The sequence below is a fragment of the Takifugu rubripes genome, chromosome 17, assembly GCF_901000725.2.
Source record: "Takifugu rubripes chromosome 17, fTakRub1.2, whole genome shotgun sequence".
Classification (NCBI taxonomy): domain Eukaryota; kingdom Metazoa; phylum Chordata; class Actinopteri; order Tetraodontiformes; family Tetraodontidae; genus Takifugu; species Takifugu rubripes.
This window is the reverse complement of record NC_042301.1, coordinates 16106890-16134567: the sequence shown is the minus strand read 5'-3', so window position 1 is coordinate 16134567 and position 27678 is coordinate 16106890. Positions and strand designations below refer to the sequence as shown.

The 27678-nt window shown below is 50.2% G+C and overlaps 1 protein-coding gene across 4 annotated transcripts in view; it reads right to left on the bottom strand.

Annotated features, from left to right (window-relative positions):
- Positions 1 to 1942: 1942 nt before the first annotated feature.
- Positions 1943 to 27678, bottom strand: part of rgs12b (regulator of G protein signaling 12b) — a 28387-nt gene continuing 2651 nt past the window's right edge. For 3 of the 4 annotated variants that reach the window (XM_011612985.2, XM_029850725.1, XM_029850724.1), the window contains exons 3-19: positions 27416 to 27655; positions 26369 to 27322; positions 23924 to 24043; positions 11303 to 11324; positions 7917 to 8086; positions 7734 to 7826; positions 7486 to 7629; positions 6638 to 6820; positions 6373 to 6523; positions 6190 to 6284; positions 5775 to 5981; positions 5348 to 5421; positions 5145 to 5271; positions 4964 to 5060; positions 4815 to 4861; positions 3855 to 4026; positions 1943 to 3585 (exon numbers count right to left, since the gene is read on the bottom strand). In XM_011612985.2, the coding sequence (XP_011611287.2) occupies positions 2999 to 3585; positions 3855 to 4026; positions 4815 to 4861; positions 4964 to 5060; positions 5145 to 5271; positions 5348 to 5421; positions 5775 to 5981; positions 6190 to 6284; positions 6373 to 6523; positions 6638 to 6820; positions 7486 to 7629; positions 7734 to 7826; positions 7917 to 8086; positions 11303 to 11324; positions 23924 to 24043; positions 26369 to 27322; positions 27416 to 27655 (3483 nt within the window). In that variant the 3' untranslated portion in view covers positions 1943 to 2998. The remainder of the gene's footprint in view (positions 3586 to 3854; positions 4027 to 4814; positions 4862 to 4963; positions 5061 to 5144; positions 5272 to 5347; positions 5422 to 5774; positions 5982 to 6189; positions 6285 to 6372; positions 6524 to 6637; positions 6821 to 7485; positions 7630 to 7733; positions 7827 to 7916; positions 8087 to 11302; positions 11325 to 23923; positions 24044 to 26368; positions 27323 to 27415; positions 27656 to 27678) is intronic. The other variant, XM_029850726.1, reaches the window with a different exon arrangement.

The window sequence follows — 27678 nt, the reverse complement described above, 5'->3', positions numbered from 1 at the left end:
TTCTGGGTTCGCCTGCCGCCCCCGGCACCGGCCGGAGGCCCGATTTGATCCAAATCCAAGGCTCGTTTTGGGGTCGGGCGGGCGGAGCGAGAGGAAGGAGACTTGGATTTACGCCGTGACCGAAGAGGAGGGCGTGGCGGAGGAAGCGGGGGCGCGGGAGAAGTGGAGGTGGGGTGAGAGGGTGGCGTTGGTCTGCTGGGCGTTCTACAACCCCCTCCTCCTCCTCCTCCTCCTCCCCTTCCTCGCTGTCCGTCTCTACCTGAGGAAGAAGAGGCTGTTAACAGGAGACGACAGGCAGCAACCAAACGGCACCACTGCAAATCTCCATGCAGTAAGAAAGCAAACAGAGCTTAAATCAAACGCTCAGACACGCCTCTCCGGACGCACCGTGTCCTCGCCTAAAGGGGCCGTCAGGATCTCCTCGTTTCCAAATATATTATTGAGATGATAAAACAATGTGGAACAAGTGCTGGACACACACACACACACACACACACACACACACACACACACACTCTCCATCCTGTCTTTTAGGGCCATCCATCATCACTCCAGCGCAGTCCTGAATAACACTGACGGGATATCGTCAACGCGTCATTAACTCTGGCGCTGGGATGCATTCTGCTTAAAGGATCTGGCCGCGTGCAGGCACAAATTGCCTCATTAGACGTGACTGAAAACGCCTTTGTTGTCTCCAGACTGGTCAAATTTGTTCGCTGGTCAAATTCATTTCAGAGACATCTCATTTTTGGGGGCTGACAGGAACACTGGTTTGGTGTCCATCACTGTTGTGCTTTTCAGGTCGACCCAGTTCAAGATTCGGTCTCTCCGCCACTTTTAATTCCGCCTGTCACCAGCAGGCGGCGCCATTCGAAGCCAATCTTTAAATTGTGTTGACGTCTGAAATCTTTATTGGCAGCGGCCATTGAGCCAAGAGTTTCTTCATATAATCAGGGCAGACAGGCTTAATGAAGAGGGCTTCCCTGTCAATTACAGCAGAAAAATAAATAAAAGGATGCTGCAGGATGAAAATAAGGATCACAGAATTGATTTAAAGGCATCCCAGTTCAAGCTTTCACCTCGACTTCAGAGGTTGTGCTCTGCAAGTCTTATTTTTGAGAAAAATCTGAACACAAAAGTAAAAAAAAAAAAAAAATCCATCTTACTCATAAAGGGCACCCTGACAGGAAGTTCTTTGTGCACCTGTGTCAATATTCACTTAGTCGTCTGTCATGACAAACGAATTAAGGATGCGTCCCATCACCAGAGGAAACAGTCATTCTAATTAAAAATGCTACAGAATAAGATCATTGTGCGACACAAGAACGTTGTCCATCGGAAACAAGACCTAGTTTTAGTTATCAAAGAGCCAAGCAGGACAAAGATCCCCTCACAAGGCACCGAGCAGAGGGCGCCCCCTGCATAGCTAATGCCCAAACCCCCCCAAAAGCCTTTGTATTCTTAAACAAAAGCCTCGTCCTGCGACCCAGACCAGGCAAAAGACAGACAAGGAGAGGAATATTAAGCACGTTTATGGGAGCGCTGGTCAGAGGTCAAACCCTGGACTGAAGAAACGGGCCCTTAGCTAAGCTCTTAGCACCAGAGCTAATGTGGTAGCAGCACCAGCATGACGACACATAAGCATTAAAAAGGCATTAATATTCAATGATTCCACAGAACTGAGGTCTTTAGTGTCAGAAATGGACTCATTAGTGTCAGATTATGGTTTACCCCACTAAATAACCAGCGTGTGCCCTGGAAATGTGCGGTGGTGACGTTTTCTCCACAGGGCGATAAAAATGAACGGCGCAGCACAACAGTGGTCGCATTCATGGCGGCGTGCGTGTGAACGCCGTCGGGAGGGGGAAAACAATTTCCAGGAGATTCACATGAGAAAAGCAGGCGTTAAAGAAAGGAGGCGGCACCAGAGGCTGCGCAGAGCTGAGCCTTTAAAACATTTATTTCATCTATTTACACACAGTACAGGAGAGCGATTCTGCCGGGATATACGGGGATTTACGGGGATTTACAGCGTGGCCGCGTTCCAACAAAGACTACAGCAACAAGTCTTTCCACAAAGTCGACGATATATATAAATACTTTTAACCGGTTGATGCAGAGGAGGGAAAAAAGGTGGCGTAAATGGAGTGCCTGTGATAAAATAAGAGGAAGCTGTTCCGGGGGCGTCCTCGTCCTTCTGTCCCACCCCGACATGAATCTTTATGATCCGCACGAGAAACGCCAGAAGCGAGCGCGGAGGAAACAGGCGGTTCTGTGTTGGGGGGGGTAACGGAGCAGCTGACGCGGACGCGTGTGGTCATGCTACTGCTGCACATGTTTGGGTGTCGCCGTCGGTGTGCGCGGCGCTCGCGGGCCTGTTTAAAATGATACGCGGCCCGTGGTCAAAGTGCAGCCGCACGCCGCAGATTCGGAACCATTCGTCTTTTTTTTTTTTTTTCTTCCTCTAAACAAAAAAAACAACGCAAATTTTGAAAAAAAAAAGATGAAAAATGTTTTAAAATGAGTAAAGTCTTGTTTGTAGTGGGCTAAAGTGCTTGTTAGGTTCTGTACACGGGGGAGCTGGGGGGGGGCACAGGACGGTGGGGGGGTTGGCACTGTTCCTCGCCCTTTCCTCCTCTTCGCTCGTGTCGGAGCCTCCGTTGAGGGAAACCACAGCAAGGTCAAAGGGTCACACAGATACAAACCATGCGGGTCGGATCCTCAATGCATCCCTCTTTCCTGTCCTCACATGTCTCACCTGGACTCTGTCAAGGCTCCATGTCCCAGACACCCACTCCAAATCACCCTGAACCCTCCCTCACCACTAGATTTCAGACTTCTTACGAGACTCGAGTGGCTCTGCGCTCGTTTTAATTAAGTGGCAGGAGATCTGGATGCATTCAGGATCATTCGGCCAGAAGAACAAGAATCTTCAATTTGACTTTTCCTCCAATCCTGCTCACACCTAAAGAAGAAGAAGAGTGGAAAGAGCTAATGTTCACACCGGGGAGGTACCTGAGCTTGGCCGCCCACCTGCGTGCTGCTGTGGTCGGCGTTTGCACTGCAGGGCTGAGGGAGACACGTAGTTCAGGCTGGGGCTGTTAATGTCCCCCTCTCCCACCAGAGTCAGATCAGACAGGGCGTCCTCCTCCGGCATCTGGACCGACTCCCCCCTGAAGGGGTCCTGGAGGGGCTGATGCTGACCAGCCGGGGACGGGCGGACGGGCGAGAGGGTGCTGGGAAACGGTGGAGCGGGAGGTCTGACCTTCCTCCCTCCCCTGGCGTCGCCACCCAAAGCAGAGTCCAAGCTCTGGGACTGATGGCTCGCACTGAGCAAGTGGCCGCCGCATCCGCCGCCTCTGTCGTTGCCCCGGCGACCGCCGCCGGGGAAGCTGCCGTTGTTGGAGTTACGGGAATGAGGGGTGGAGCAGCCGGGCTCGGAGTCATACGGAGGAGGCGCGGCCCGGTCGGACGCAATTGGCGACAGTCGGAGGAAGTCCGGGAGCTGCAGGTGGCTCTTGTTTAGCAGGCCTCGCTGGTCGTCTGCTCGGTTGCTCTGAGCTTTGGATATGAGGTCGAAGAACTCTGAAGGCACACGCACAAACACGCACGTACGCACGCGCGCGCACATCAATACAGTGACAGCTCGAACACAGTCAGTATCATTGGGAAATCATGCAGGGGAGGGCGCATTAATGGGTTAGCCAAGTCAAAGCTACATACAGTCCAAGCAGAGGAGACTGTGCTACGTGTATCTAGCTAGCATTGGAAGCATTTGGTGCAAACAGATTAGTGTTGTCACGGTAACAAAGCTACAAAAACAAAGAGAGAGGAGGCAGTCGTTCGGTCTTTACCTTCAGCTTCGTCTATATTTATCTTTTTCTGCTTGCGTTTTTCCGGAGCCTTATGGAGGGAAACAGAGTGGTTGGGAAAGGCCTGTCTGCTTGTGTCAGAGCCGGGCCCAGCCTTGCCATTTTCCTCATTGGGCCGAGCTGAACCGGCTTTCCCTGACGGACTGTCCTCCCCCTGGAGGCCGAAGGAGAGCGGAGTGGGGCGTTAGAGCCCTGGACAGTCACGACGGTGCAATGCGGGCACGAGGAAAGACGAGGTGGGAGACTACATCTAGTGATGGATGGGAAGGTCGGGATTCACCAAATGGGAACAATCAGATGGAGATGTAATGGGCACGATGGGATTGAGTCTGGAGGACAATAATTACAAGTGGGAGTGTCTCCAATAAAACGTTCCATTCAAACAACCACAATAACCCTCGCTAGCACCCACTGGGACGGCCGACCGTCACCTCCAGTCACGCCGCTGCTGCGGAAGCACCAAGCAGCCTAGTGGGAAAATCCCGGGCTTTTAGTGTCACCCATAAAGCGGTTAAGTAGAAACGACCTGAAGTGCTACTGCCACCAGAGGTTCCACAGGGCAATTTTGAAGTAGACACAGGGAGGCGGAGCCTGCCCGGCCGCCGTGTTTGTAACAGAGGGAAAAAAATAAAAATAAAAAAAACGGGAAAAGAGTCGCTGATGCATTCAGCCGAAAGGCAGATCCCAATGATGGAGCATGAGAAGCCCGAAGAGCGTGAGGAGGATCTCCGACACAGCCAACAGTGCACAGAAACACGAACACACAGCCAGTACCACACACAAACCTCGGATGCACATGGCAAACAAACAGGGGTGGCGGAAGACGAGCGAGAGAGACACTTAGTGGCGTGACACGTTGAACCAGGGACGGGAGACGCTCGGTGGGTTACAAACATCGTACAGCCGGAGGAACGACAGGGAATAATGTGGCAGCGGTCTTACTGTTGTCGCTTGGCTTCTGCTCGTGGACGGGACCACCTTCTGTCTGTCTGCGCAGTGTAAGGGAGAGGTCACATGGAGAGGTCACATGGAGAGGTCACATGACCGCCAACCTAGCGAAGCGCGTTAGCCAAGCGCGTTTAGCACGTTACCTTTCGAGGGGGCGTGTTCGGCTGCATCTAAAACGACCCGTAATCCGTCCAGGTTAGATATGGGAAGACCCAGATCCAACGGCTCCAGCTCGCCGCTCTGCGGGAAAGACGGACGTGTGTGATGAGTTTCTGTTCTCATCTCCCTCCACAGGCTGCCAGAATAGAGCGGGGGCGGGCTCACAATGCGTGCCACCAAGTCTGAGAGGTGCAGGCCGTATTTGGCCACCACAGGCCTGAGGACCTCGGTCACTGGCTTCGTGGGCTTTGCCTTTAGGCCCACTGAACGGTTTATGGGGACCAGGTCGAGTCTAGGAAAGAAGAACCCACAACGAATGCTTTTGGGATCCCACGTTAGCAGCACAACAGCGGATCAGCGCACGGTACCTGAACAGGGTCCGTTTTTCTAGCCTCAGGTCCCGGGAGCACAGCGTCATGCAGTCCTGATCCAAAACAAGTGGCTGAAACGGACGGTGGCGCACAGATGATGATTAAGCTCACTGGTAATGAAGCTGCCAGTTAATGAGCCACATGTGGAAACACCCCTGGTATCAGTGCACCACCACTTTAAAGACGACATATCTCGAACCTTTTGTACCTATAATCTCTTTAAGTAGATATTTTAGCATCGCAACTGAAGATACTGGACATGTTCGCACTCCATTACTTTAAAATTGCTTATAATAAGAGCAGCTTTCTATTGTGAATTACATATTTCCAGCCAGTAGTATTTAATTATAGTCTTATTAAGGAATAGACCTTTCTCCTGAATACGCTACAAAGGTTTACCGACTCGGCACATGTGATGCGGTACCTTCTCCCCTCCGATCAGGAAGAGGTCTACGGCTGCCAGGTTTATGCAGAGTTTCTCGCAGAGCCCCGTCAGCAGGTCCCTGATGGTCACGCCGGCCCTCAGAGGGACCGAGCAACACGAGCCGTCCGGTAAGCTTATGTTGCACTGCCTCAAGGGGGCGCTGCCCCCTCCGCGCTCTGCTGACGCAGCTCCGCGGGACGCGTCGCCCTAAAGGAGGAGACAGCAGACAGGAAGGGGAGAGGAGATAGTGAGCAGAGACAATGACATGGGGGGCTGGCAGGAAGAGGAGTCGTTTTTTGGATTGGATTTGCTTTTAAATAAATCAGAGGAAGAGGAAGAGGGGAAAGATTAAAAGAAAAAAATACAGATTCATGCTGACGCAATGGTTCCTGGGAGGCCCTGCTGATAGACCCACCTCAGTTTTCCCTGACCCTGATGTCCCCAGCTCCAAACTGGCTCCTGAGGACAGCGAACCCTGGGACTCACGGCGACCGTTGATAGCGGAAAAATCTGCAGGAGCGAGGGGGAAAAAACCAAAACGAGACATTTAGTTCTGACGAGACCTTTTTGAAAAGTGAGGAACTCGGAGGCGACTGACTGTAGTTGAAGTCGGTCAGCTCTCGCTTTTTGGGGCCTTTGCCGAAACTCCTGTTCCGGGACCAGGAGAAGAACATGCCTTTCCTCCGGTCCCCGGAATCGTCTCGACCGTCATCATTCAGTGACCTGCCCGACTTGCTCTTTTTGTCCTCCTGTGAAGGAAAAAGACGATAAGAAGAGGGAACAAAGAACTCAGCGAGCTAGTATCCGCAGGAAAATCCTGCGTTTGCTCATTTAAAGCGGAATTCATCCCTCAGCCGTGTTACCTTCTTGGGTGTGGAGAGGTTGGAGCGGTCCGATCCTGTGGTGCTGTGCTTGGACGTGGGGCTACTGGGAATATGGTAGGGGTCTGGCAGAGGCCTGCTCTCCACCTCCGCCAGCATGCACTCCTGGTACAGGAGCGACTTGAGGAACCGCGTGTAGCTGTCGAACTTCATCAGGTTATAGATCTTTAGGAGAGACAAAGGTGAAGAGGTGATGTTTCCTGACAGCCGCGGCTAATGAGCTGCTCGTTAGCTTCCAGATCCAAAACTGCTCGTCTGAAATTCGAAGCAATGAAATGAAGGTGTGAAGAGCATGAAGTGCCGGAAGCTTTGAAACAGCCCCAAGGCGTTCCCAAAAAACTCATCTCATGCTCCGTGTGTTCCACCGTTTAACAAGCGTCCTTTTTTTGATGTGCTGGAACAAAGGGCCATATTAAGGAACTCCTCCAGCCCCGTGACTCTTATCAACGTCGGCCATCTTCCGCCCTCCTCCACACGCACATTTATGGAAAACTACACGTCTGATGCCGGCAGGCAAACGCAGACGAACATTTGCTGCCGCCCCTTCGACCGTACACGAGCGCGGCATTGCCGTCGTGCACGCTCGCCGCTGCTCCCGCTGACAGAGGTGAAAGGCATGATGGGACACCGAGCTGTCCCAAGTCCACACAAGTCACCTGAGTCGCAAGGCACTTGATAAAAAGGGCGGAGAGCTGCGGCGTACCCGGCAGGACGCCACCTTTTAACCGGAAGCGAGCGCGGACGGCGAGGGAGGAGGCATCATACGAGCGGCAGGAGCGAGCGGCGAGCACAGCGGGGAACGTCGAGGGCGTCGTGCGCTGCTCTGCTACCTGCAGCTGCTGCTCCTTGAACATGTCCGGCCGCGGCGCGTTGAGGATGTCGTCGGCCAGCTGAGCCTGGCTGTCGATGTTGACCGGCGTGGTGGCTTTGCTGGACAGGAAGCTGTTGTAGATTTCTCTGGCGCGTTGAGAGAGCTGGAGGAAGTGGAAGAAAGATTAATGAGGAAAAAAATCGATCGCGCTCGTGACCATCCGTCATCTTTATGGAACGCTCTGGCGAGGATCAGGAAGTCGCCTACCTGCTTCTTGTCATTCTCGGGGACGTGGCTGAAGAACTCGCAGGCCTGCCAAAACAGGATATTCTCCTCGCTAAACTCTTTCTTCAGGAACTCCTGCAGCACAAGAGTTACACGAGGATCAGGAGGAGCGCGGCCACGCTGTCAGCTAGCGATAGCAGCGCCAGCCGGGCGCCGCTGCCCTACCGAGAAGTAGCGGATGCCCACGGGGTCCTGCAGCAGCCTCTCGAAGCTGACGGCCCAGCTCGCCACTCTCCTCTCGGTGTGGCGCCGGTGGCTCTGGACGCTGGGGAGGCTGGCATTGCTGTTCAGGCTGTTGTCGCTGCTGCAGCCCTGCAGCTCCACGCTGTTGAGTTCTGTTGCACACACGCGCCACAATTAAGCGTTTCAGGCTCGAGGAATCGTCTCCCAATGTCCGAGCTTGACGTGACGTTTTAATGAAACCAAAGTGTCATCGGAGCGTTTCCCCCGGCTTCACCTGAAGGCGCTGCTCTCAGCAGCATTGTGAGCACCTGGGCTCCTCAGGTGTGTCCCGTCCTGCTGATGGAGGTGGAGAAACACCCCACACACACACACACACACACAGGCTGTCCTCGCCCCGGCCCAATGTTAGAACTACGATGCTTTAATGTTCAACATCGATTATGGGTGTAAAAGATAGTCTTTATCAGGTGTTCTAATTAAGTGGCCGAACGGTTTTATCGGTGCAACGATCCCAGGAAAAATAATATATATGGAGTCAATACGATAAACTTTTTCCACAACGATGCTCCAACACATGAGCGCCTTCACTTCTGCCCATCAGAGATTTTCCAGCTTTCTCCACCTCTGCTGTGTCACCCGACTTCCTCTCTTTAGTTCACTTCCTCTCTTTTCGCACCTTTTTGGGGGGATCCAAGGAAATGGACTCTTGAAAGCTTCAAAAAGAGACCAAACAGGTAAACTGGTGAGTTTTTTTCCTTTTTAGTGTCCCTACAGCAACTCTCTCCATTCCCACAAGTGCTGACTGTCAGTGTGTCTAAAATACCCTTTTATTTTCTCATCTCTGTATCCGAGTTCATTTCCCGAATGTTCCGATGAGCTTGCAGGAAGAAAAATGGAGAATATTCAAAGTTCTGGCAGCTCGGGGCCTGAAGGACTGAGAGTGGGCTGGTGTGATTAGATGAAGGAAAACACAGGGACAGTCATAACGAGGGCGTCTTCTGTCAGGTGGCTGAGACGACACAAATAAACTGAAAGAACAGCGTGCAGCCTGCAGCCAATGTTGAAGCTGGAAGATTCACTATTAATAGTGCGAATCCCGACACCCGAAAAGGCTCCGAAGCTGCTTCAGAATCACAGAAGTCGTCTGCTGTCAGCTTGATTCCGCCAATTATCTTTTCATCTTTGTCTGCCAAACATAAATCACGTAATAAAAGGTGGAACTGTGACATCAACAACAAAAAGCCGCATCACTTCCAGCCCTTAAAATAAACGTTAAAGAATCATTTGCACGACCACAATCTGACCAATCTATCAGCCGAAATTATTGCATCCAAACACACTTTTTTATCTTCGGACAGCTCGAGCGGCAAAACCAACACTCACATTCCTGATAACTATGTTTCACAAAGGCCTCATTAAAGCTCGGCGAGAGACGTTAAGTCTCAATAACAGCTAAATAAATAACGAAGAAAACAAGCATTTGGCTTCTCAGCCCACGCACGTTGAAGCGCACCTCCATAAAACCCCCACCTGAACCCGGACACAGCTGCCGTGGTGGGTGTTAATATGACCGGGCGCCCCGGGCCTCACTTCTGGACCCAGGTCCGCCTCCCGCTCACCTGGGTGGAGCTGATAGGAGCCAGTGTGGTGCCAGCGCGGCAGGTATCGGGTCCTGAGGGGTAACCAAGCCCCTCCATCCATACTCACCCCGTCAGGGTGACTCACAACGTCCAGACCTCACGGTCAAACGCGCAGTCCAGAACATGGAACACCACACACACACACACATACAACGCCCCCCTGCCAGACACACACACACACACACAAAACTGAGAACCACATAAGAGGAAGGCAGGTGGGAAGGAATAACAGGAGGAGGAGCAGACAGGGAGTGGTTGCTAGTGATGAGCAACCAGAGGAACCACAGCGAGTCAGGTCACCACACACACACACACACACACACACCTATTAGCTTCCAGGTAAGTGATACAGTAAAAGCACACACAGGCTAATAGTGAATAATTTAGAGGACGGAGGGGAACCAGAAATGCCAGAGCACACATAGGTATGTGGTGGGCAAACGTGCGCGCGCACACAGACACAAACTGCAGTATTGATGAGGAGCTTGTTAAAAGGAGGCCACGACTGACACTAATGAGGTCTGCAGTCCTCATGGAGCTGCAACACACACACACACTGTCAGAAGCAACGGACAAACGCGACTTGTCTTTTCTGCTTCACACACTCCCTGAACGTGCGACCGTGGACACTAAAATGCTGTAATGACAGATAACACACACTGTTTTTATCCGTCCGTTGGGACTTGACATATGAGAACCTGACCTTTGACTTGCAAACATCCTGAAAATATGTTCCTGAGGCATAAAAACGTATAAAATATGGGGATCAAATGATTAAGCCTAAAGAAACTGTACTATACGTACTGTAGGAGTGTGTGTGAATAAGACTACACGCAATAAATGTAGTTTTTTAAATACATATTGGTATTTCTGCAAATGACGTGTGGTGAAAGTAGAATAAAATGTGATCAAGTTCTATAGAATTAAACAGTATAGAAAATACTCAAGTTAGTTGAGTATTTGTTCATCTGGGCCTAAATTCAGCTGAATTCAGACCTCATTACAGTATTTCTGGGCCTCTACCCGGCTGACCTAACACCTAACACCGGACCGCCCCCCCCAGACGCCACTCTCCAGCAGGATGCGCTGCGAGCGTAGGTGGCAGTGTGGGGGGGGGCTGGAGCAGACCTGCCAGCTCCAGCAACAGAACCCGATGAAGCGCAGAGCTGAAACACTTTGGTGCTGACTGAAAACCTGTCTGGCACTTTTGTTAAATTTCTCACCTCCTCTTGGTTCTGACACCTCCTCCACATGCTAAAGCTCCAGCCCCCCCCCCCCCAATCGAGACCCTTTCTTTACTGCTCAGACATGTTAAACTGCAGCCAGAATGAGATCTTCTGTCTCTAACCAAGTTTGACGCCACAGATGAACCCAATACGCACCTTTCAATTGAAAATACTTATAATAGAAATGGATTTTCGCATATTTAACGAGACTACAGTTATGCTCATTGTCCCGCCCCCATCCTATGTGTCTCAGCGTGTCGGTAGATTGGGGACTATTTTTAGATTAGTCAGCAGACCTTGGCACAGCAGGCTGAGGTGGGGCAGGAGACGCTCCTTCCTTTAAGTCTGGGAATTCTGGAAATTCATGCCGGGTCAGTTTCACCCCCATAAAATCCACCAAAAGCTGATGGAAGGAGCTGACAGCAGCGAGCAGGTATTACATCCAAAAAGATGGATAGATAAGGGATCTTCTGAGAGAGAGATGATTGGAAATGTGACTCACCTCCGTCGGAGACCGCGGCAGACTGTATGGAAACACAGAAAGACATGGATTAGGAACGTCCCTCATCACACGGGGGACAGCAACACAGACAGGAGCTGTCTGGACGCGGACTCACAACACAGACAGACACCGACGGGATATGACCCATGATCAGTCACTCACACACACACACACACACACACACACACTCATAAACACTTTCACATCATTAGAACAGTCAGAGGTGCACCCACACCTTTTGTCTCGTGTGTGTGGGTGGAATCATCCCTGAACTGGCTCTGCAAGAAAACCTCCGGAGGGGTGGGTCCTCACGCTGTCTGTGTGTGTGTGTGTGTGTGTGTGTGTGTGTGTGTGTGTGTGTGTGTGTGTGTGTAGAGGTGAAAAGGAGACTTATATGAGGGCATCCCTGCCCCCTCAAAATCACAGGCAGGTGAGAAAACCTTTAAAAAGCGTGTGTGTGTGTGTGTGTGTGTGTGTGTGTGTGTGTGTGTGTGTGTGTGTGTGGCAGCTTCAGCCTGACTTTTCGGGGTCGTCCAGGCAGCGCCGCTGTTTAAACCTCATTTGTCTGGAGGTTACAGCCTCCTTCCCTGGCATTTGTACAAAACACACATCTCCGCCCCTTCCATTCCCGACCTACTGAGCTGGGATGAGATCATTCCGCTCAGACATCTGAGATGTAGAGAGCTCTGAAAGGAGAGCGACCCAATCCTTCAAATCTTAAAGGAGCGGACAAATGGGGAGAGGGGAAATGAAAGAGAAAAAAAGAGAAGAGAATCCACCGAACCAACATCTGCAGCGTCTGCTGGAAGCTCTGAGCTGCTGGGATCCGTGAGTCTCGTCTGAGCTGCACCCTGGCATCGGAATGATCTCGTTATTGATCACCACGGAGTCTCCTGGATGGCTGGATGCTTCCGGGGTCACCACGAGGTCACCGAACAGTTGGAATCAAGATTCTTTTTCTAATCTTGATGCAGCTTTAGTCTGATCGTTACACGTCCACAAACACTTTTACAAGAACTTTGCCTCGGGAGAGTTTGGGATGAATCATAAAAATAAAAACCAATCATACACACTTAATAAATTCGGCCTGTTTGATGCGTATTCTGCACGGATGTAAACATGTGGTTGACATTCTTTAGGGGTGTTTCATGTCATTCCTGTGCATTTATCAACGTATGTGCCTGCTTATTCCTCATTCTGCCGTGAGATGATCACTTCCAGACTATCCTTTGGCCCCAACCGGGGCCCCAAATCCCCCCTCCTCTCGTTTTCTCCCTCTAACCTATTTTCATTCCCTCCCCAACCGTCCCCCCCCAGACAACCTTCCTCCCATTCTTTCTTTTACCATCACATTCTCTCCTTTTCCTTTTGCTTGCTGTACATATCCAGTAATTCCAGAGGTTTTCCGCCCCCCTCTCCTGGCAGATCATGGTCATTCCTGACAGGCCATGGGGAATACTTGGGGGTTTCTACATGTTAACTCTTAAATCTTATATCTGATTCGCTACATTAGAGCCCTGTGATGCTTTTGTTAAGATTATGGGGTTTTAACAGCAAAGTGATCAAAAAAATAAGGCCCTACTTGTAAAAATGAAATAATTACGCCAGTGAGGACGAGGTCAGATAGGAGATGTTGACCAGTGCGGTCATGTGACCCTACGATTACACAGTATGGGGGGAAAAGCAGATGCTGGGAGGCTTCTGCAGAAAGTTGTGGATACGAAGCCTTTGGAATTCTGCTCCAGAGCTAAACCTTATGACAGGCCACGCAGTCAAAGTCTGTCTTTGTTCATTTATGATATCATCACAGCACAGTGACTCAATGTTCGGCTGTACAATATTATTTAGAGGTGATTCGTAAGCGTTTTAGTAATAACGAGCTCCTTGTCTGTGTGGGAAGATTTATTTGGTAGAGGATTCTTAGAAAAAGAGCTCTGCTAAAACAGGATGAATCCATCCGTGGCAGGGATACTATACACACTCAACCACGCACACACAAGTGCTTACACACTCACGTACACAAAGACAAGACTGTTGGTGCCACAGGAACTTCTGGCTCCATCACCGCTGCTGCAACTGCCACCTTTGGACCGAGCTGGGAAACATGGGAGAGGTTTCTGGGCGCGGCCACGCCTCAACGCCAACAACTGACACACACACGCCGCCCTGAGAAGGTGACTTGGAAATCACAACCCAGATTTCCCGAACGCGTGCGTGAACAAACAGCACGTGCTCGCACTTCCAGCTGAGGAGGAAGCTGTTGGGCCAGCAGCCCCGGTGCGTGCGCGTGTTTACCTTCGAATGTGAGGTGAATAGTAGCAGCCATTGATGGCGCCGAGTCACAGCGCCAGGGCTGGAAACCGTAAATCCCCGTAGCTTTAGACGAGACGAGGCGAGCGAGCGAAATTCACCGCGTTCGTCTGAGCCCGAGTCAAATAAGGACAACCGCGGAGGCAAAATCCTAATTTAAACACGGAGAGAAATGAAACACGAAAAGGTAATTTGGCTTCGACCATCAAATCGAATCAGCTGGGTTAAATTTTAGAAGGAAACGTACTGAAACATCTGTGGAATTCTGGGACAAAAGCCTTGTTCCCAGCAACACAGGGAACAATCAATATCCACCCCTGAGAGGGAGAAAGGAATGCAGATAGTGTGTGTTTCCATACAATGGAGGCACAGAGGAGATGGGACTCAGAGGCTGAGTGTCTGTTTTACTTGGCTGCTCGATGGCGTAGACGCACGTGCACGCGCGGGGGTGTAAACACAAGCCATACCCCCCCCGCATGCCTTCTCAGGTGGTCTCACCTTCTTCACACACTTTCCTGGCCTGGCGGCACTGCGCTGCTTTAATTACCACATTAGGCGGGACAGCTTGTTCTGGGCCGTCTCTGTCCCTCTCTTGTCCTCATTCATGCCCATTTGTCCTGTCCCATCCTGTCTGGACGTGAGAAAACAAGCCCCTTCTTGGTTGTGTTTGGTGAGCGTGCGCGTTACCTACTGTATTAAAGTTCCAGACCCGCTTGAAAGAGAGCCTCTTCCTGAGGCTCATCCTGCTCTCCTCTCACACAGGAGGGGACCGGCCGGCTCCGTGATCTACATGTCTCAACCACACAAATCACCTTCATCTGGGGCTACCAAGCTTCTTCAGGGGCTCTCAGGGGAGGGACGGTTCCGCAGAAGGCTGGCTGACATGGAACCGTGCCCCGGCATGTCCGCCACCCATCCGTCCTCAACCGGACACCAAACTTTCCAAACTCTTCTCACAACTCTCTACCCTCCACACAGTGTGCCATCAGTCTGAGTAGGCAGTTCCATTCTCTCGCACCGTTTCCACAGAGACACGCCCCCACTAACGGGAGGGGGGAGGGACTAAACGCGAGTCTGCCAATCACACGGCGGCACGGCTCCTCCCGCATCTCCGTTCAAACCAGGGTGAGGCAGGATTTAGCGTGGTCACGTTCACCGGCGAGAGAGAAGAAGTTAGAAAAAGAAGGCACATCCTGCACATGCACAAGCGCAAACACATGCACTGCGTTTGTCCGTGTGGCCTCGGGGCTGCGGCCCAGGTCTGCCTAATTTCCTGTTTGGGAGAAGCAGCTTTTGTCACAGTTTCTTGATCCACAGTCTGGTTTTTTTACACAACAGTCTGCAGAATCTCACTGTAGCGCGACCTGAACACACATCCTGAGAGGAGGTCCCTGGTTTGACTCCAGAACTAAGGAATCGATTCATCCCGGCACCCGGAAACTCCCGGGATGTAAATATGTACAGCGTATTTTATGATCTGATCACTGAGTAATACTGCAGGTTTGGGATTCCGCCTACAAAAATAGAAGCCTGGAGTAAAGTGATTTATCCTCCTGCCTGCTGTACAATAACACTGAGGCACCGCAAGGATGGTTGGGAAGCATCCGTAATCGTTTCAGCAGTTCCTGCTAACGACTGGAGTCGGGAGCGCACTTCCTCCAACAGAGACAGCAGACAGGAGTTTGGGGTTTGAACCTACGTCATTCACCGCGACAGCAGCTTTTTGTCCCACTCTGCCGGATCTATTCCGGGATTTTTAGGCCTGAGAAATGTCTGAAAGGTGCTGCAGAGGCCGTACAGACTCCGCACAGACAGATCCAAACCTCCGGGGTCCCTCACAGAACCCGCCACTGGATGGGCTTTTGTTTGGCTGCCACACACGTAAATATCAAAATGTGAAGCTTGCTGGAAGACCATATTTGGCTCTGTGTGCTCCGTTTACAGACAGCAATAAAGCTCAAGCGTTTCCATTTTACTGGCGTCAACAGCTGCACTCAGGCAAATTCTTCTTTAGTTGCACATACAGAATTTATTGAAAACAGTTTTGTTCCACTTGTTGCATCCCGGGACACCAGTGATGACGAGAGGTGATGGTAATTATTTATTTTTAGGCTGATTATTATGGGCATAGAAGTAAATGATTGTTTTTACTTGTGGAAAAAGCAAAGACAAATTGGCCGTTTAAACCTTCTGAGGGAGAGTTACATAAGAGGAGGAAGCTCTACCCGATTTAAATCATCTCTGCCCATTAAAACCATTTGAAAGCTTTGCTGTATCTGTTCCAACTTATGGGGGAAAACAAAGGAAAAGCCCGTTGATAGAGGGGGAGATGCTTCCACAGAACCTCCGTGTCAGGAAAACATGTAGGGTTTAAATAATATATAGTACAGTAGCTTATTGTTGGCAAAGTTATTTGTTAACCTTCCTCTCCTTGTATCATAGCAACCTCAGGGATAGCTCTGGTTCTAATCCTCCTCTCTGACAACACACACACACACACACACACACACACACACACACACACACACGAGGGGGCAGAGAGAATGAGCTTTAACACTGAATGGGTCCTTCATGTTGAGCTCTTGGCTGCTTCAGCTGAGTTGATTAAATGTGTCTAAAAATGTGGAAGCCTTCTTCTGATGAGGAGGTAAAGAATGTTTTAAGAATGAATGTAATAAAAAAGAATTGTGTGTTTCAGGCTCAAAATCAATACAATCCGAACTAGTAACTAGTGACCACTTACTAGTTATCTCGAGACATAAATCTAATAAAACACCAAATGAATTAGTGCTTCAAAATAAAGACTTTTTAGAATAATCAGAAACCTTCTCAACAATTTGGCTCAATACTGTAATAAATATTCTGACATCTATGAGGCCGGGAAAGACAAGGCTGGCTCCATCTTACCCACGGGGGGGGGGGGGGGGGGCAGAAGTCTCACACAGCCCAAATCTCCCTTCTAATGACGGATTTGAGGTGCAGCAGCCCAACACAGCTGTGCACAGACCCTGACGGAACAGCCTATTTTCGATTTTCCTTTCTCAACAACTTATTGTTTCTTGTTCACTCCTGTAATGACACTGTATATTAAACCTGCAGCCCAATTATCTCCATAAACCAGTTCTAGTCACTAATTTGTCGCCCAATTAATAACAATGAGTTCAGCACTTTCATGATTCATAATGCCTGTTTAGCGTTAACAAATATTTCTTACAGAGAAAAATAAAGAAGAGTATATTAAAACAAATCCAAAACAAAGTACATGAGTGAGACAGGGTTTTATAAAGAATAAAATTGCCAATTAAAACAATATACAGGAACTAGTTTTCAAAAATCTCTCGCCTGTTACGATTCTATGAAAACCAACAGCGCCCTCTGCTGACAGTAGCGCGGTACTGACAGAGCCAGAAGGGGGGGGGCGTTACTGTATAATGAGATATGTGGCAGCATTAATATGTAATAAAGCTGGACAGGCGCTCAATGATCCGGTCATCAGGTCAGGAACACACGTGTGCAAAAAAAAAAAACATTTAAAAAGGAAAGTTGTGTGCCACTGAGGTCATGACAAGTCACTTCCCAAAGGTTAGGGCGGTCAGATTTGCATTAAAGACATGAGAATAGGCTGCTAATTGTTACCAAAATCACATCTTAAGATGCTTCTTTTCAATATCGTTACACGTGTTTTGTGCCAAAAACTGCATAAGTAGTAAGAGGAATATTGAATATAATAATAATGAAAATCAAAGTGACTTAAACCAAAAAGGAAAAAAGGAGGGGAGGTAGTCTTGAGTGTGCAAAATTGGAAAAAAACAACAATAATAAAACAAATATAAATATATGTAATGTTTAACAAAAGGCCTTAGAGCTGTAGCAAACAGCCTCCTCAGACTCCTGAGCTAATTCTCCGCTCTTTTCAAATAAACACACACAGTGTGGCCACTGTTTCATCACAACACTGTTTGATTGTGTTGCACTGTTTAACGGACCCATCTGGAGACGGAAAAAAAAAAACTCTTTTAACAGAAGAGCTACATCTGGTGTGACTTCTGGCCTCCTCATGAGCTTTGCATACAGGAGCATCATCTGATGTTCCTGCCCCAGTGGACCCTGCTCCCAGGGGATATCACGAGGAGCACCGATTCATGTCCGCACAGAACAAGAAATGTGTGTGCTGCTCCTCGTATTTTTAGGATGTGAATTCGGTTTTTTTATTACCGTGTGTTAAAGGTCAAAGGGGTCGCCGGGCCTTTTTTCTCTCTCACTGCTGTTTTAAATTACAGGAAAACTTCATTTAAAATGTTGATGCACACATAAATGCCTCATTGCTGACCTATTTAAATGCGTCAAACACATTTTTGAACCCATCAACCGCCTACAGAACTTCTGTTTGATAAGACATCAAAGCAACTTTATATTAATACCTAAAGAACAATGTTTGTGGAGTTAAATCCAAGACTCAAGCGATTCTCTTTCAGCTCAACAAATCCAAACAGACCTTGGAAAAAGTTTCAAGGCATTTCATTCATTTCAATCTTAACTATGCAACTGTGTTGGGGGATTAAAAGACCAAAGAGCGCCGACATAAAATGGACAAAAACACGGCGTTAATGTTGAGTAGCGCTGAGAATAAGTGGACTTGCAGCATTTTGAGGTGCCCTCTGTTCCAGCCGTGCAGGTTCAAAACGGTCACGACAAACAGGCGGCACGCTGTGAGTGGCCGGCGGACCCGTCCAGGCTGCAGCATCACTCGCGGGGGGGGGGGGCACGTCCACGGGGTAACTTACTGGGTCGGCGGCCGTCTCTGTGTCCGTGCGCAAACTTTGCCGCTCCATGAAAGAAGAGATAAGTAATCCTCAACACCGCGTAAGAGAAGGTCCTCCAGCACGCGCTGCCATCGGATGGTAAACGCGCACACGCGTGTGTGTGTGTGTGTGTGCGTGCGCGCGCGGGCACGAAGCGGCAGAGCTGGACGCTCCTGAAATGTCCAAACGGCAGCGCAGTGTCAGTGTGGCGAGCCGCCCCGTCCCCTCTGCGTCTCTCCCCCTACTCCTCCCCCTGCTCGGCTCCTCTCGGCTCTGCCTCTGTGCTCACCCCTCCTCTCTCTCCGCTCTTCCTCCCACACTCACGTCATTTCTATTCCACCCACACTGGTCGTGGGCTGAGACGCGCGCGGCGCCGCCACAGAGGGGGACCCCCCCTTCCCTTTGAGGAACGCACACCCACTCCTGGAATCAGGGTGGGACGTGTGGAACCGTCTCCTGTCATGGTTTGCCGTGCACGTGCTGTGGGGAACTCGATGGGGGGGGGGGGGGGCAAAGGCAGAGGAGACCCAAGAAGAGACACAGAGGGAAAAAAGGGATCTCCTTCAAAGGAGCGGGCTGAGTCGACCCCCCTAGCGTGCGGTGACATATAGCAGAGGCATTCATCCTGGCGCCCTCCTCCCACACGCACGACCATCCTGTCGATCTCCGACTTGGCTCAGGGGGTGAGAACAGCGGGTGAAGTGCCACCTCACTCACGCTCGGCGCTGATAGATAACCGGGGGTGCATCATGCAGACAGGACGCAGCAGCGCTTAATGTCAGCCTGCAGGAACGAGGTGGCCACGACGCGGCTTCCTCCAACCCAGAAGCTGCAGAACCACACAGCCAACAGAGTTTAACAAAAATATATATACTGCTTGGACACGAGCATTGAGACCCTTCGATGTAGCGCTTGAACCTGATTCGCCGAAGGTTCCCAGGAGCACAGAGGTCTCTAACGTTCTGAACTTGATACCTAGATTGACTTATTTGACCTGGATTCTTTAGAGGAAACCAGTCACCCCTCTTTTCCTGCCCTGGACCGTCCCCACGGTGGAGCTGGACACACAGAGGGACACCCCTGAAGTGGCCCGTCCAGCCGGACAGCTCGTGAGAGGATGGACTGTGCTCGTGGGCTGCGGGCAGTGGTCAAACCTTCGAACCGTCTGTTGCCATTTGGTCGTTTTTAGGGTCCTGAATCGTTGCTCTAATGACTCCTGTGGTCAACGCTGCCCATGAAGAGCTCCCATCTTGCAACCATCACGTGTTCATCTTGCAAAACCAGCTTCAGCTAAGCAAAGCAGACAAACACGTCTCATCTGTCCAGAAGCTTTTCAGCCCCCCCCCCCCAAAAAAAAGAAAACCCTTTTTTCCCCCCAAGACCCTTCAGGACGAACTAAATGCAGCGAAGCAATTTCACTGAGCAATGTGTGTATCTGTGACCAACTATCTTATCATATGAACACATCTGAAGCCACTTTTGTACTAAAACAGCCCCTCCCCCCCTCCCAGCCCCATACATCCCAGCCCCATACATCCCAGCCCCATATATCCCAGCCCCATATATCCCAGCCCCATACATCCCAGCCCCTCCCAGCCCCATACATCCCAGCCCCATACATCCCGGCCCCATACATCCCGGCCCCATACATCCCGGCCCCATATATCCCGGCTCCATACATCCCAGCCCCATACATCCCGGCCCCATACATCCCGGCCCCATACATCCCGGCCCCATACATCCCGGCCCCATATATCCCGGCCCCATACATCCCGGCCCCATACATCCCAGCCCCATACATCCCAGCCCCATACATCCCAGCCCCATACATCCCAGCCCCTCCCAGCCCCATACATCCCAGCCCCATACATCCCAGCCCCATACATCCCAGCCCCTCCCAGCCCCATACATCCCAGCCCCATATATCCCGGCCCCATACACCCCGGCCCCATACATCCCGGCCCCATACATCCCAGCCAAGTCCTTCCCTCTGCCCAGGAAGACGACAGCATCTGACAGGGACCTGCACCCGTGGTTGCAGCTGTCTTCCATCAGAATTCACTCCTATTTTATTCTTCCTCAGAAGGTGACGCGTCTCATCTCACTGTGGCGGTAATCAGCCTTGTAGTCAGTTGGTTAAATCTGTGAAACGAACGTCTGAATCAATTGTGTCTGCTTCCAGTTTAAACAGTCACATTGTTGTTCCGGACCTCAAGCACCACTTGTTCGTGCCCTTTGGAACGTTGAGCTGCGTGGTGGCGCGTTTACCCCTGATGATGGCGTCAAAAGCCCCGTTCGGAGCTCGCTGATCAGGTTTAGACAAAATTGCTTGTGTGTCGCCCTCGAGAGTCCTCGTACAGCTGATGGGAGAAGTCGGTGTGTGTGTGTGTGTGTGTGTGTGTGTGTGTGTGTGCGTGTGCGTGTAGGAATAAATATCTGATGCTTGAACGGTACAATCAGACTCATCACAAGATACTGCAAGCCTCAAGCTCTTGGCAAACGCAAACACACACACAGCAGCTTTTAGAATTCATCCTGCTGCGTTGTGTGTGTGTGTGCGTGTGTGTGCACATGCGCGCGTATGCACTTTTGTGCTGAGACCTCACTAACGAGTAGAATGTCAGCGCGTTACTCATCAGAGCTCATTAAAAGTGCAGGCTAACAGTTCCAACCCCATTATCCCCCCACATCGCTCTCTGCACACACACACACACACGCAGACACACACACACACACACACACACTCTTTCTATGACCTTGATAGCCTAACCAATAATGTTTAACCTTATGTGGGACTGAATCATGATTATCTTGACCCTCAACTGAAATGCTAAAGTTGCGAGGACCCCCCAGCAGGAGTGAACTCACATATGGGGGAAAAAAACATGTGCACACACACACACACACACACACGCACGCACGCACACACGCACACTTCCCCCCACAAAACACAAAGCCTCCTCTGTTTGTGGATATTATCGCTTGTGCAGCAAGAGAAAAAAAAAGCCTAACGACCGGAAGAGAAAGGTAGAATAGATGAGGGAACCGAGGGTCTGATGAGGAGAGGAGAAGAGGAAGGCTGGCCTGGAATGGCAGAGGGAGAAAGGGAGGATCTGCCCTCATTGGAGACACTAAACGCTTCCCTGATTATCAACGGGCGATGAAAGGGGCGCGTTGTGGTTGCTGCCGCACTTTAATGCAAATCACCGAAATCATTTGGTCTGGAGGGAAAGAGAAAAAGAAATATTGAGTAATGCCTGGAAATGTGTAAACGTGGATACGATATCCATGAATATCCAAGAGCTGATCAAGCATCCCAACAGCTGTTAGAGCGTCACCAGATGTGCTGACTGTGGGATCATACGAGCCCTTAAACTCCTCCTATATTTCACTGAGACGTCTTCCTTAATTCAAAGATCCAAGAGCACCACGTGTCCTTTAGATCCCATCCCAACACACCTGTTGAAGGATGTTTTACCATTGATAGGCAGTTCTATCCTGGACCAGATCAATGGTTCTTTAGTGTCAGGTTATGGACCCCGGTCCTACAAGGTGGCAGTGATTAAGCCGTTGCTTAAAACCGTCACTGGATCCTGACGTATTAGCAAATTATAGGCCGATATCCAACCTTCCTTTGATCTCTAAAGTTCTAGAGAAGGTGGTGGTGACTCAGTTACTGGAGCACCTGCAGAGGAACAGCCTGTTTGAGATGTTTCAGTCAGGCTTTAGAGCTCATCACAGCACAGGAACAGCACTTCTTAAAGTCACTAATGATCTTCTCATAGCTTCAGATCATGGACTGGTCTCTATGCTGGTTCTGTTGGACCTCAGTGCTGCTTTGATCCAATTGATCACAGCATCCTGTTACAGAGACTGGATCATGTGATTGGGATTAAAGGGACAGCACTAGACTGGTTTAGATCATATCTATCAGAGAGATCCCAGTTTGCTCATGTCCATGGAGTTCCCTCCTCATACAGCAGGGTTAGCCATGGAGTTCCTCAAGGTTCTGGACTTGGTCTCTCTGTGAGGAATCTTGGAGTAACTTTTGACCAAATCTGTCCTTCAACTCACACATTAAATTAGTCTCTAGAAGTGCCTTTTTTCACCAGAGGAACATCTCAAAGATCGGCAAATTAGCATGATGCAAAAAAGTTAGTCCAGCGTTTGTTCCTTCCAGGCTGGACTATTGTGAGTCTTTATTATCAGGGTGTCCAAACTCCTCTTTAAGAAGCCTCCAGCTGATCCAAAATGCTGGAGGCTCTTACCTATTTACTTATTATATTACATTTGAAAAACGATAAGGAATAAGTGATGGTAAAAAGAGGCCAGCCCCCATTTTAAAGGTAGTGTGTGTTTAATGTTTTAAGTTATAAAGGTAATGTCAGAAATAAGTCCCCTTATGGTCTCCAGACCAGTGAAATGATGCATTATTGATCCTGTCATTTGAACGTGTCAAGCTGTGTCGATCCAGCCTTTCAGGGGGGAACATCTGGTTTGTGCAGGTAATCAACAATGGGTGTTGCGTGGTCGCTCTCACTCTCTTACACTCCGCCAGAAAAATGTAAAAAATGCACATTTAACAAAATGCAGCTGAAATGAGCTTATCTGTCCTCCGAGTGCCTCGATAGCAGCAAAACAACGGAAACATTTAGCTTTCCTCTGATCTCTATCTTGCTCTTCAACTACTGTTGTGAATCATGATCACAGAAAACACTGCTTCAGTCTATGAAAGCTTCCCACACACATCCTCGCACTGCTATCTTTGCAAGGACTTTCAGGGACATAATGAATTCCCCAGCTCCCTGCCCCAGCCCTCATGCCTGACCCCCAACCCTGACCCTGAGCTAAACCCAATTAAAAGCCTTAAAACCATTTCTTAAGCCTCAAATAGTCCTTAGAAATTGTGAAGACCAGTCAAACCCTCCTCTACTCCCCAAAATGTCCCCACTTTTCTAGTAGAATGAGTATTTTGGTACTCATTATGTACAAGAACACACACGCACAATTAACACAATGAGGCATGAGGAGATTAATATTAAGAGACGACTGTAATAATAATCAATACTTTCACTTTTCCGTAGTGGCTATGAATGTCGTCCACCACACACTTTCTCTTTAGGCAAAGCAAAAGTGATCTAGAAAACAAATAAGGGCACTGTTAGACAAAACTCATGGTTCTCAAGTGACTTGGTTCCAGGTAATTTCTTCGAGCTAAAAGAGAGTTTGTCTTCTTCCTGCAACGCCGCGTCCACACTCAGCTGGAGGCGACACCTCCATGAATGGCGAGTTGCATAAATCTCTGCTTCCTGGTCCAAACCCAAATCCACCCACTAAATAAATGCTGCTTCAGTGCTAACGTGTCCGTGTGCTATCAGGACGTACGCTGCTATTATTAGAGACGGAGGCATGATGCACATAGAAGTCATAAACGCCACGTCAGTGACACGTGAGGGGGGGGGGGGGTCTGTGTGTTTTCTGTGTGTCTGTTGCGTGCATTGACTCCCACCTCCAGATCATCCAGGGAGCGGGCCAGGCTGAGGCGTTTGGAGCGTCCGAAGGAGCGGCGGGCTGAGGAGCGCTGGGGGAGAGGAGGGAATCCCATGGTCAGCCCCCGGAAGCGGCCGCCCTGAGGACAAAACATGCACATTCAGATTCAAATTCCCTGCAGCGTGCGCTACATACAGAGGGTGTCGGGACAATAGCAGGACTCCCAAAACACATGCGACGACTTCCTATATCAGAATCAACCACTGGAGCAAACACTGGGGGGGGGGGGGGGGGTCTGAGGTCAGATCTGACCGCCTGATTGGAACAGACCTACACATTTTGGGATGCTTTACCTTTACCACCTAGTTTTTTCACATTAATGTAAGATTCCACACGGCAGAGACGAGGCAGCAGCCTGGTGTGGCTCATGTACTCGTGGATATGTAAGTATAATGTGGCGAATAAAGGCTTTCTATCCCTCTTTCTTATTGATGTGGTCGCAGTGGGTCGTTTTTAACGACGTTCCGCTGTCTCATGACGCCATAAAATGAACACGTGAGCTTTATTGTCCAAAGCCAAACGAGAGGCTTCAACTCTCTTTTTGAGTGGCGCCTTTCAGGTTTCAGATAAAAACACAATTACTCGGCCATTTTCTGCTTCTCTAAGTGGCGTTTTCCAGCCTCTCTGCGCTGCGACAGCGTCGATGAGCGGACGGCCGTCGGCTAATGGCCGACTAATCGATGCAACCGACTCCAGAGGACAAACTGTGACACGTGTTGAATCTGACTGGCTGATTAGCAGCAGGACTTGTTGGTATTTCAGCGGAACAGGACCAGCGGTGTTGCCTGGATACAGAGGATCTGTGTGTGCGTGTGTGTGTGTGTGGGCAGGTTCTTGCTTTGTTTAAGTGGACCAATTTTTGCTTCAAAGTAAAATTGAGGGGTCAATTACACCAGCCATCACAACCTTGATGGATAACTGTTGGATGTGGGCGTTGGATTCTGGCTGCGGTGGTTTATTTGTGTTGTTTAGGGTGAGGGATCGTGTCAGTTAATGTCCACAAAAAAGACACACAAGTGTTGATCCAGCACTTGTGATGAAGTTGTTTATTTTGGGTGTGACTCCATCCGAGGGGTTTTTCCCAGAGAAACACCATTCTAGGCAGAAACTAGGGCCTATCTGAGCAGTCCATCATCTCTCTCTCTCTCTCTCTCATGCACACACATGCATGCACACGCACACACAAATACAAGGACATAATCAATGTTCGAGAGAACCAGCATTGATTACAGGAACACAGCTGAAAAAAATGCAGGTTACAGGTGATGTCAGGAAACTGTTTTTGACGTCTGGATTGTTTAAATCTCACAGTGAGATCAAATTTGAGATATTTCTTATGTGTGCATGTTTGAATTGAAATTTTTCTTTCTTTTTCTGATTAAAACCTGCTATAGAGGTGATTTCTAAGGTTGTTTTGGGGGGAAGTTCCGATAACAAAACACTGCCCCCCTGTGGCAAGTGTTAGAATTAAAGTTCAGAGTAACGTACCGAGTCTGTTTCAACTGAACAATTCACAAAATGATTTATTAAAATGTCATTTAAAAGGGTTCCAAAAGCACCCAAGCTTTGGTATCGTTCACCAGGCTTAATGTTCACCTTCCTGCCACAGTCAGCTTCTACTCATGTGAACACTTCCTCCGATTGTCCCGAGACAGTTTTACCACAAAGGTAACAAAAATCAATCTCGCCCTAACAGCAGCAGAGTTAATGCAGTCAAATCTGGCTATATACGCAACATGCTGCATATACAACAGTATATACGCTGTATAGTACATCAACATGCTTTAATTCAATTAAAATGGCGTCGGTGCTGATCAAGGATGAAATAATATTTGCCCCACAGTATAGCCAAATTTACCAATGTGAATTGTTCTAATCTAATCTATGTGCATCAGCACCGCCGAGCTCCCAGTCGTCCGTTGGGCGTCTGATCAAATGCGACAGGTGGTTTTCAGGTTAATGCATATTACATGAGGTGATACTGGAGCAGCGGGGCCACGTAGCCGTCGTTGCACTGGCACCGGCTGGACGGAGTCCAGGCTGCGAGCGCCACTCAGCACCACATTTGCTGAGGTAATGGAGGATGCGAGTCCCTATTTGCGAGCCGCACGGGTTAAAAGCGGCGCGTCATTAAGCAAAGGGTGAGAACGTGATGGTGGGATGGGCACAGATGGATTTATAGCCCCAATTATCTGTAGCCATGGACACACTGGAGGCAGGGTAAATTTCCACAGCGGGGGGGTGTGACGGGGGCTGCTACCTGCCGCCCGGGCTTCTCATCTCACGGTTACTTTTAACACAACTCCAACAAAGTGGCTTTTGTAGTACCACTGGGTTAGCGGCACACATGCATGGGGAGCTAAACTGTCAGGCATTTCTAGCACACATTTCCTCTTCAACTTGCCTTTTTCTCTCCCTCCTTTGCGTTCCCACGTTTCTTCTCTCTTTCACCTCTCTCGGCTCCAGTTCTCCCCCGGTCTCCAGCACCAAAAAGCTTCTTGGCCCACTCGTCCTTCTGGGCGGCCAGTCGGTGGCCGTGAGCGTGGAGGTGTGAGGGAGGAGGCGGCTGGCTCTCTCCAGGTGCAGCCAGATGGTCTCCGGGAGCCACTGGGGCCCGGTAGCGGTCGGCAGGGATCTTATTCATAGGTGGGGGCAGGGTGCTGCAGTTCGCCGATGACCATCCGTCAGTGGATTCAGCGTAAGATTCTTGATCGCTGCTCAAGCCCTGGAAGTGGCTGCGGTGGTGCTGCTGACGCCAGTCCCGGAGCACATGGACCGGGAGCCAGCGCTGCTGGTCCACCCCGAGTCCCAGTCCTCCGCCCACAGCTCCTCCCCTTTTCCCTGGAGAGTAATTGTGGGGGTGGACCCCACGAGAGTGGCGACCAGGGACATCGGAGTGTGTCAAGGGGAGCGGGTGAGGGAGGTCGGCCACGTGCGATTCGTGGCGGTACTGTCCATTTCTCAGAGGGGGGGGGGGAGGGTGCGAGGCTGCAGCTCCGAGCGTGGGGCTCCAGGCCTGCTGGGATGAAGGTGGGCTTTCCCAGTGACGTGGACCTGAGCTGTGGTTAGGAGGACCTCCTAAGTCAACTAAAAGAACCCTGTTGCTCTTTTCTTCCTGTAAAAAGTTGCCAATGCCGCTGTCACTATTGCTGCTGGTGCTGTGGTTCTGCTGGGCATCATTATCCGGGTCATTGAAGGCCCGGGCCCGGACCCCTTCGATGCTGTCCCCCATGTCGCGGTAGAGAACGGAGACGAACTGGAGGAGCGGCTGAGAACTGGGCGGGAACTCCAGGCAGCCACCTGTGTCCGGGTCTGGCGTGCACTCGAATCCAAACCTCCGTGAAACCCCTGAATGGACCTGAAGAAAAAAAGAAGTTCAGACCCAGAGAAAATTAAATATTCACTTCCCTCCACGGGCGATCGTCCGTTTCCTTCGTCTCCCTTTCTTTACCTGGTGGAGACAGAGTTCTGGGTCCACGATGAACACGTGGCACGAGGTCCTCAAGCTGCCCTCTTCCTCGCGTCCCCGGCCAAAGGCGCCGTCGTCCAGGTCATCGGTGGCCTGCATGGTGACCAGGCCGAAGAACCGCCGGTCGTCAGGACAACAGGCGCTGAACGCCAGTTTTTCCGCAGGATAGGTGGCCAGAACCTGACCTCTGTCGCTGCAAAGACGCACGCTGTCGTGCATGACCTGGGCACAGAACCAAAGGTACC